General features: G+C 31.3%; 1 protein-coding gene across 1 annotated transcript; it reads left to right on the forward strand.

The window, feature by feature from the left end:
* The first annotated feature begins 102 nt into the window (after positions 1-102).
* Positions 103-10,027, forward strand: LOC100650678. The gene is made up of 10 exons (XM_003394776.4): positions 103-340; positions 931-1,025; positions 1,214-1,344; positions 1,439-1,514; positions 1,582-1,722; positions 1,801-1,974; positions 2,055-2,552; positions 2,620-2,902; positions 2,978-3,197; positions 3,439-10,027. Exons 1-10 carry the CDS (start codon positions 301-303, stop codon positions 3,497-3,499), a joined length of 1,719 nt encoding a protein of 572 aa, XP_003394824.1. The 5' UTR covers positions 103-300; the 3' UTR covers positions 3,500-10,027.
* Positions 10,028-10,097: the final 70 nt, after the last annotated feature.

Genomic DNA, 10,097 nt, shown 5'->3' on the forward strand with positions numbered 1-10,097 from the left:
TCAGAATATTTAATAAAGATCCATGAACGAATGGTGTACGATCACTTAATACTTTCAGTTTCCTTTCTATTTTGTACTCTATGATTTTAGTAAAAAAAATGTAAATCAAGTGTTTGATAAGTTTTCGAACACGCAGAGGAACTATTTATTATCGAAGCGAAGGTTGCCTTACTAGTAACATCTTTAATTAACCCGCATGTCATTTTCAATAGGCCTATTCATATAGTATAAACAAAATGGATTAGAATCTCGTCAGAGTTAATTTCTATTATTTTATGGATATTACAAGAGTCTGCCGTCATGTGGAAGTGCCATAAATGTGGGAAACCAGTATATTTCGGTTAGTTTCAATCTTCGCATATATTAAAAAGGCGTAATAATTTTGACAAGTACCGTTTCCTGTCATTATAATGAGTTGATCAATTTTTTGTCTGTATAACTGTCATGTTACTTGTATATATTTTATTAGAAATATTATTTTATTATTATTTTTCTGCATTTTAACCACGCTCTTTGTTATTATTAAAAATTATTTTTTAAATTAAAAGATTATTTATTGTCGTTTTTAATATTTTAAACGTTTAAAGTAACGGTTTTAATATTTGAAATATCAAAAAAAAAAAAAAAAAAAAAAAAAAAACTTCAGGTGAACATAAAAATTTGTTTACGTATTTTATATACTAATTTAAACCCATATTTTAATATGCTAATTTATACGTTAATAATTTATTATTTATAAAAACAAAATGCATGTATTAAATAAAACTTAAGAAAATATATTTATTAAAGGATTAGTGAAATCTTAACTGATTATAAAATTATATGTGCTTTTTTGTAAATTTTTACAAATAAAGTGAGTATTTTGTACAAATAGATAATAAATATATTTGTTTATTTTTTACAAAATATTTTGAAAAACTGTGACTTTAGCTGAACGCAAGCAATCATTGGGATATGACTGGCATCCAGAATGTTTAAGATGCGAAGAATGTGGGAAACGCTTAAATCCAGGCCAGCATGCAGAGGTACTACATTGCATATTTTATAAAATTGTTAATTAAATATTGTAATATTATTAGTCATATTTAAATATTTAATCTATCTAATTTTGTGTCATCACTTTAAATATTTCATTTTTAATGTATTACTGTTAACTTTTACTTAATATTTGTACAAAAAAATTTATATTTTCTTTTTAAAAACTATTATGTAGCATAAAGGTGTACCATATTGTCATGTACCATGTTACGGAGCTCTTTTTGGGCCACAATTGTTTGGTCATGGAACAAGAGTTGAATCACATACAAGTTTTGGGAAAAAAGAAGCTCGGCCATCATTACCCAGGTATATAGTTCAAGACAATGTGTTTTATTTAATACCATACTATTAAAAATATTATTACATTAAGTTTTATATTGTTATAATTTTTCGTACTTAGATCACACTTAGAATCAAAGTTGAAGGTTTTCAACCAGTATTATGAAGGCAAAAGTGGTGGAATAAGAAGCCGTGAGGTATTTATCTTATATTTATGCTTAAGAAAATATAGATCAACATATAATTAATATCATTTTTTATCAGGTTAATGGAAGATTGATACTGGAAGGTGCACTTCGTATTTATTGGGGTGTCAGAGGAGTGATTCATTTGAAAGAAGATGATGATCAACGCACAGTAGTTACAGCTCGTAATAGAAATTCTTGTAGACGTAGTGTTTCTGATGTGTGTATATATTTTTATATGAAAAGGTATACTTAAAATATTTTATATGTTCGTATATCTTGTAAATTCTGCCAATAGAGTATAGAAGATGAAGAAAAAGAGGAAGATTGTGTAAAAGAAACTTGTGAACAAGACGCAGAAACTGAAACAAAGTCTGTACCAACCTCACCTGATCATCTTAAGAGCCTCACTTTACCAATGAAACTAGACGTTAAGAACATGGAGTGGGACGAAATAGATGAGCTTCTTCAGGTAATATATAGGTTATTAAAATTTCTGATTATTAAATATTTTTCATTTTATTTATTTTTATCTGATTTTTAATTATCCAGGTTGAACGTAAAATTGAAGATGGAAAAAAATTATACCAAACGATGCCCGAAAATCTACCTTCGATTAGTTCGCAAACCACTTCCGACCCACTGCCTCTTTCCTCTCAATCCAGTTTTGATAGATCTGATTCTCGCGAAAATTCAGAAGCAGATAGTCCGAACCATCAAAGCAATCGTGGTAACGATAGTAGCGTAACTAGTACACCAACGCACAGTATAGGTAGTTCTTCCAGTACCGATACGCCTATTTACCATGGCACACCAAATCGAAATGGAACGCTTCGAAGGGTAGAATACTTCGATAACTTGGAGAAAAATATGTCCGGTAATAGATCTATTAGCACTGATGACAGTTGGATAGAAAAAGGCTTAAATCGATCGATGTCCGGACCTGATTGCCTTCAAAGACATCGAACTGATAGCGATACAGATTCTGTAAATTCTCTACAATTTAGAGAAGATGATAACATGACAATGTCAACCGACAGTGGACTAGAGGTATTTAATAATTATAGTCTTGAATTTATTATTCTCCCTGTATATGCATATCTGTAATACGTTCTAGCTGGATGGCGTAGTTTTACGACGAAAACAAGGATCCACCGCAATTAGACGTCGCCCGGGTGGTCGACGACAATCACGTAGTCGACTACGGCGTCGTTGTTCAATTAACGGACATTTTTATAATCGTGAAACCAGTTTTTTTACACCCCCGCATGGATCTCAAATGTCCGTTTGGATTACAAGTTTAGTAAATACTCAGGAAGTTATCAACCTTATGTTAGACAAATATAAAGTTGATGCTAAACCAGATAATTTTGCGTTGTTCGTCGTCCGCGATAATGGCGGTGAGTTAAATTATTTTAGGAAACACATATCTACTCTTAATCACTATTTGAGAAAGATAATTTTCTCTTTTATAGAGCAAAGAAGATTAAGAGACGATGAATATCCGCTGGAAGTTCGCGTAGTATTAGGTCCGCACGAAAATGTCGCGCGACTTTTTTTGGTAGACAAATTGTCGACTCCGGAAATTAGCTCTGACGTTGCGCAATTTCTTAATCTCTCTTTGGTAGAGTGTCACGGTATATTGCAGCGTTATTATTACGAAGAGGAGCGTCAGATTCTTCTTCTAAAAGAAAAGTATGTCTTTTTAAATATGTACATAATTCTTAATTTTGATTATTTTATTCGAATATTTTAGACACGTTTTATTTATCTAAAGAGTTATTTTTTAAAAAATACTGTCCTCTTATATTTCTGTATTAATATCCATCTTGAAATCTTTCAAAATAAATGAATCTATTATTTAAATTAGGAAATAAAGAGTTAATTAAAGTGAAATATATTGAAATTATATTCTCTTTTTTGTCTGAATTTTCAGATATAAGGAGATGCGGCGAAGAATACGGCAAAGAATGGAAGAGCTAAAGGTTCGACTATAGTTAGTACGTATTCATAATAAACATTTAAATATCCATATTATTTTTCTATTAATTTTCACTCGAAGATACATATGCATATATATAATTCCTTCTTTTTTTATGTAAATTATTTGTCGTAAAATGTGTTATCGTAATTGTCCTCAAACATTCAAACGTATTAAAACCACTTACTGTCGTCATTTCTTTTAGCTCTCTATATTTATTTATAACTTCAAAAAATAACTTCTGGGAAAGTTCGATTTTCTGCTTTGAACATTTTTAAACGCGAGAAAGAATAAAAGTTTCGGAGAATAAAATCGAAATAGATCAATCAAAGTCTTTGTTGAAATATGCAATAAAAATATTTGATTTCATAATATATCTGTCTTTTAATTAATTAATTAATTAAAGAAATATATAGAAGTTTATAGAAGATCAAACTTTTGTATGAATTTGTTTTTTGAAACTGTTGTCAATAAATGTCGTGAGTTATAAAATAGCACCGCGACCATGGAAGCAAATCTTGCACGATTTATTGCGGAATGACTCACTATCGGAAAAGTGATTTACGTTTGAATGTGTCGAGCGATAACGTACTAACATTTTCTAGATTAACGTCTTATGGTTACATTATTCAATTGTACTCATTACTTCTGCATATTTGTTGCATTTATCTGTAGTCATTAATGCGCAGCTACTATTGAGACATTCAGTGCAATTTAACTAGAAATTCATGTATCAAATTAAGTGATATATACATATATTGTTTAAGTCTCGACTGTGCATCAAACGATAATTACACAGTCACGCGAACCATTCTTTAACACGATATCTTTTAAATTGTTCACTATAAGCTAATTGTTGTATGTATAGCGTTTCATTTGATTTTTTAACATTAAAAATGAACACTGTCATAATTTATTAAGGGCGATCAAGTATTGTATCTGTGTAATAGATAGACACCGATGTCAAGTCAATGATTGATACAAGAGATGAACATTTTATGAAAGGGAAAGAGAAAAGATATTGTTCACAGTTTAGATTGTACGATTGTTAGAATCTCATGCAAGGCTGTCCAACTTCTTACCTCGTGAAGTTTTTCTAAATTTTCTGTTCACGTAGGTGCCAAAAGAAAAACAGAAATAATGAAGATAAAAAAAAAAGAGGAAAATGAAAGAAATTATTATATATTAAACAATAAATGGAAATAGAATTTTAACGAAGGAATTGTTGAATGTAAAATGGAAATGTTAGAGAAAGCAGAACGTTTTAAAAGCTATATGTAGATGTATATATCGTCTAGATGAAAATTACTATAAACGATTGTACCTTGAATTACAGTTTTAGTTGGACAGCTCCGAAAGCCATAGATAATTGTTATTAACCAATAGCAATTTTCGACACTTATCACTGCCGTAATTGCTAGATCATGAATAAATATTTTATCTGTAGAATATAGTACGAAATATTGAAGAAAGGATTGCATTGAAGGTAACTTGGATTCTAGAATTTGTTCAAGACGTATTTGAATCGATACAATCAGATTATGAGTAGCTTCATTTGAATGGTATTTTCGGGAACCAAGTTGTTATGGTTAGCAATTTCGTGACATTATTGTCGATGATGACTATAGTTAAAATTTAAGAATTTTAATTCGACAGATTTTGAAAAATCCTTTCTGCATAGTAGAAAAGAATCGTAGTATGATTACATTTTAGATTTAAATTAAATTGATAGTTACATTTACTTCCGCGAGATCGTTAGTTTTAACTTTGAGGAATAATTAGATTTCCTAGTTTGTTAAAGCATTTTCAATATAACAGTGTAATATGTGAAATGTGCTTTAGTCGAAATAAAAGAAAAAATCTGTTTGTTTTCATAATATAAAAATTATGATATTTTTATTGTGGATTTTTTTACATTAAAAATATTTCGTTCCAAGATAGAAGGAACTTCAAATTCTATTGTGATGATCAAATTCTATCAATTCTATTATGAAGTTCCAAATTTTATTACACAGTTTAAAAAGTTTCGAAACAAATATTTTACATGTCTCTTATCCACATTGAAAATCATAATTTAGGTGCAAAAATTATTTTTTAGGATTGATTACTAATTCGATCGAAAAAATAGATTTTGACTTACATATTACGAAAGTAGATATTAGAAATGCATATCACATACTACACCTACTGACGTTAGGATTTCATATTAAATTTTAAATTTACATGGATTGATCGAATAGATCCATATTTAAATAATTCTTCTCATTGAAAACATCAAGTAAAACATTTTACAAGAGATAACACTTAAAATAGTTTAACTTTGTTAAATAATTTTGGTGCGGAAGGATCTTCCAAAATTTTTGTTATATAAAAATTTTCGCGAATTTCTAAAAATCGTGCACATCGCAATAAAACCATGACATTTAGTTAGCATTTTTCAGCATTCCGATTTCTACTCAAGAAAATATCATACTGATCGTATTTTTTGAAGAATTTTTAGAGATCCCTTTCCAACGGATGCTTCGAAACAAGTGAAATATATAGTTGCTAAATGAAAACAAGAAAAATTATTAGTTCCTAACAACAGAAGAAATTCTCATAAAAATGATACATTATTAACAATTTTAACGAAACATTGAATTAAACAAAGAGCACGTACGAAGTAACTTTTAAATAAATTAAAAAATAACGAGAGCAGAATGCCCTTTGTAACAGAGAGAAATAACGAAAAAGTTTCATTTAGCAATTATTTTGTGTGACATTTACTTTGAAGCATTCTGTATATCTATGTATTTCTAGCAGTTGTTATGTATTTGAAAGATTTCTAACTTCTGTGTGTAGACGTGGTCCAGAGAACTGGAGGTATTTGCGCACAGTTACGATTGTACAATCACATGCTTAATATTGCACAGTATAACTGGTTTCCAGTGAGAAAGAACTGTACAGTGAAGAATATACATACAATGGTATAAATAAATGTTCGCCGTTGTTTATGACAATAGATATCGATCATATAATCATAATTTTAAGCTAGTCACATTTCATAAATAGTCATACATATTATACATAATGTATGTTACGAATGCGTTCGCGATTCGAGTGTTTAGACAGATAAATATCATTGTCGTGAACGAGGATTCTTGAAATTATCCAATTTGTTAACGGTGTCTGTTTCATTATAGGAAAAAAAAGAAAGGATAAAATATTGGGTGAACTGTATTAATTTGTCAGTTAATTAATGAAAATTTAATTATTTCTATAAACTGAGGTGTAATTTATATTTATAGTTTTATCGTTGTATTTAATTTTTTGATATAATATTTAGGTGGAAACATTTGTTTATGCAAGTTTTAATATTTTAAACGATGATTAAAAATATCATAATTTTCGTGTTTTATAGAAAATCGATTCTTTCCTTTTAATGGAAAATTACTTACATAAATATTACTTTAATTACTTCATAAGCTCTTTTTATTCCAGTAGATTATTTAACGTAAACAAACTTTAGTTCGGTCCAATAGCAGTGGAAACAATCTAACATTATCAAATTATACAGTTTACCTTGTCTTTCATTTCCGTCCATTGGTTGTTTGTCGATCAAACATTGTACAGGGTGATTCTACTGTAACTACTGTCACCTTGGTGTTTTTAAAACTATGCAAGTCCACGAAACGTTTGTTCATTAATACCAAAAACGTCACTATGTAGCATATCCACGATAAGGAAAAGATGGGAAGTACAAGTAGAGAGAAAAAAATTGAATCATCTTCGACTTTTATATTTCATTAAACATCCGATCTATATTTTTTTAAACATTGAATATTATCTCTTTTAAAAATTAGACATAGTTATGATTCATTTACTTGTTATTTCTTTTCCCAAGAAAAGCAGACAGGAATAGGTAAAGAAGCGAATTCTCTGGCAAAATACGTAGTGTCTGACCATAAGAACGCTGAAACTACTTGCTCCGCTATCAGACTAATATCTTAAGTGCTAGATACATACTTGTATTTGTTTAGGAGGTGTTTCAATACTATTTCATGGATAGAAACGTGGATAGATCATCGTATTAAAACAAAACAGAATAAAATGTAAAAATACTGATACTCATATCGTGATAATAGGTTTATTAATAATATTTTTTGCTCTGTTAGCGTATCTGAGTGTACTAAGGGTCTCGCCGTAATTATAATCGGACTAATAGGAGCATCATAATTGTCTTCGAATTAGCTCCAAGTGAGTCCTTCAACAACCATGTCAGTACGCTATCTCGATAAGGTATAAAGACATTACGCTTAGAAGAGGAAGACATGTCGCCTGTGGAACTAACTTCCGAAAGAGCTGATATTACAGATCCTAATGTTACGAGTGACTTATTAATATGCGCACCTTCTTTCAGTCGTTGACCTGTTGCACCCGTTGCATATGCATATTTGCTTTCAGCCAATCGATAAGATGCACTTTCGAAACGGTTTCCGATGGTATATTGCCTTCGGATAGTCCAGCTTGTACGAACGTGATCGTAAAAATTGCATGGCTTCTGTTGCTCACATCGTTCATATTCGTACTTGCTGTAGTTCTGTGCGCGTTACCTCTCATCATGCATTCCTGAATGTTTGAACAATCGTACGCGAGGTGACTTGATAAATCTTGCACATAAGGTCCTCTTTTAGGATGTTCACGCACTCGGAGAGAATGGGACTATGACTGGTCCAGTTTCAATAGATCCCTCACCCTTTCATTGTGTATTTCTAGGAACGATACCTCGGTTCTGTATGACGCTCCGCTCTCTTTACCAGCTGTCATTCTGGCAAACAGCGTATTACAAATCCGTGGTATCAATCCTTGTGCTTCCGGTGTGCTCATCATGGTGAAGGTCTTTCCAGACCTTGTTTGGCCATAAGCGAAAACGCAGGCATTGTAGCCCTCGAAGGCACTTTCTATTACATCCGTACCAAGATCGTAGAAGACCTCTTCTTGGGATGCATAGTTATCGTCATTTGTGTCGCAGGATCAATAAGAGTGATCAAATGTGAAGTCTTTGTATTTTTCTCTATCCATTTCCTTACAGCTGCCTGGCGTCTTAGTGTTGAAAATCGTGTTTTTTTGCCATCCATTTGTATAATCATTTTCGCATTCATCGCCAACTCCCTTTTATTAAAGGGTCGAACTCTTACGGCTACCTTCACTGAAGCCATGGCTATAAGAAACGCATAGATTTTGGCTAGAAATGTTGATGTACCGCGATATATTTCGTCACTTTTACGTTTTTACAACTCGCGTTACGCGAACATGAAGTATTTCGCGGTGCTGCGTAGACAAGGCATCGTCGACGGGTGCCACCGTATTACGGATGTCGTCGTCGTCGTCGACTCTCGCGCGTAATGAACAACATCATTCTCAACACGGTCTTCACAGGCGGACGACTCGATAGTAATTTTATCCATAGGAAAATAGTGCAATTCTTATTAATCCTCTACAGATTCTCTTATTTCTGGAAGTTACGTAAAATTCTAGTTACAGTGAATTAATTAAGCTTTCTTTTATCTTGCATAGTTTCAGAAACATTAAAAATTGGTAACTTGAAGATAATAGTAATTAATAATTAATTGTATATAGAACAAACAAAAACATAGTCATTTGCGTAAAATAAAATGCTTTTACATTAATAATGTCGTAACGGTCAAAATTAATGTAAATGGATTTTTTTTACATGACCAAACGTGATTTGTACAGTTTCCGAATTCATCTCTCTATAACCTCTCTGTCTGAAACACGTTGTTCTCTGAACATTTGACATGACACTCGAATTGCATCGCGGTATCGGTTTTTGTCAAATCTTGAAATAGATTTTAGCCAGAATAAAGAGAAAGTAAACAAAAAAATACAAAATATAAAAAAAAGCGTGAAAAAAAAAAGAAAACGAAAACCAACATTGACTGGGCCATACGAGACTGTTCGCAACGAGGCGGTACATGTTTTGATTTTTATTGTTTTACAATGAAAAGTGAAAAAGTAGAAAAACGTATTCGAAGTGCAGCAATAGCGTAACAATAACGAATCTCGAATTTTTTCTCCGAGAGCTATAACGATGGATTTTAATCGATTGTAAGGCAGCTTCTGCTAGGTATTATATCAAAATGAAGTTGTAATAGAGATATTATGTAAGAGCGCGTCATGATCTGTATCGCACCTGTCTCTCTTTGGTTTTCTATTCTTGAATGATATTTAATAGACGTTATGCGAAATTCTGTATGCGAATGCGTGAGATGCGTTTCGACGAATGTAAAATGAGAAAGAAACTGGCGAGATAGAAAAATAGGGACAAGGGAAAGAATAAAGAATGAGTGTATAATAAAAGCGATGGTGTTTGTTCAGAGATTAAATAGATTTAAAATACTCCGTACCATGACATATTGAAGCGAATATCGAAAGGGCACAGTCCAAAATGCGAAGTATATTGAATGTGAAATTGTAAAATATGTAGAATGTATCTGAAATATGGAATCGTTGAGGAAGATAATAAAGTGATTGCTTCTTTTCATTGATTTTTCTTATTCTGTATGGCTATTTCTTTTCTACGTGTTAGCACATTTTATAGGACATCCACGTTA

Source organism: Bombus terrestris, chromosome 4 (genome assembly GCF_910591885.1).
Source record: "Bombus terrestris chromosome 4, iyBomTerr1.2, whole genome shotgun sequence".
Taxonomy (NCBI): Eukaryota; Metazoa; Arthropoda; class Insecta; order Hymenoptera; family Apidae; genus Bombus; species Bombus terrestris.

Coding starts and splice junctions, on each gene's coding strand:
- LOC100650678 (XM_003394776.4), top strand. CDS start 301: ATGTGGAAGTGCCATAAATGTGGGAAACCAGTATATTTCG. Junction 1,515..1,581: donor GTGGAATAAGAAGCCGTGAG/GTATTTATCTTA, acceptor ATTTTTTATCAG/GTTAATGGAAGATTGATACT. Junction 3,198..3,438: donor ATTCTTCTTCTAAAAGAAAA/GTATGTCTTTTT, acceptor CTGAATTTTCAG/ATATAAGGAGATGCGGCGAA.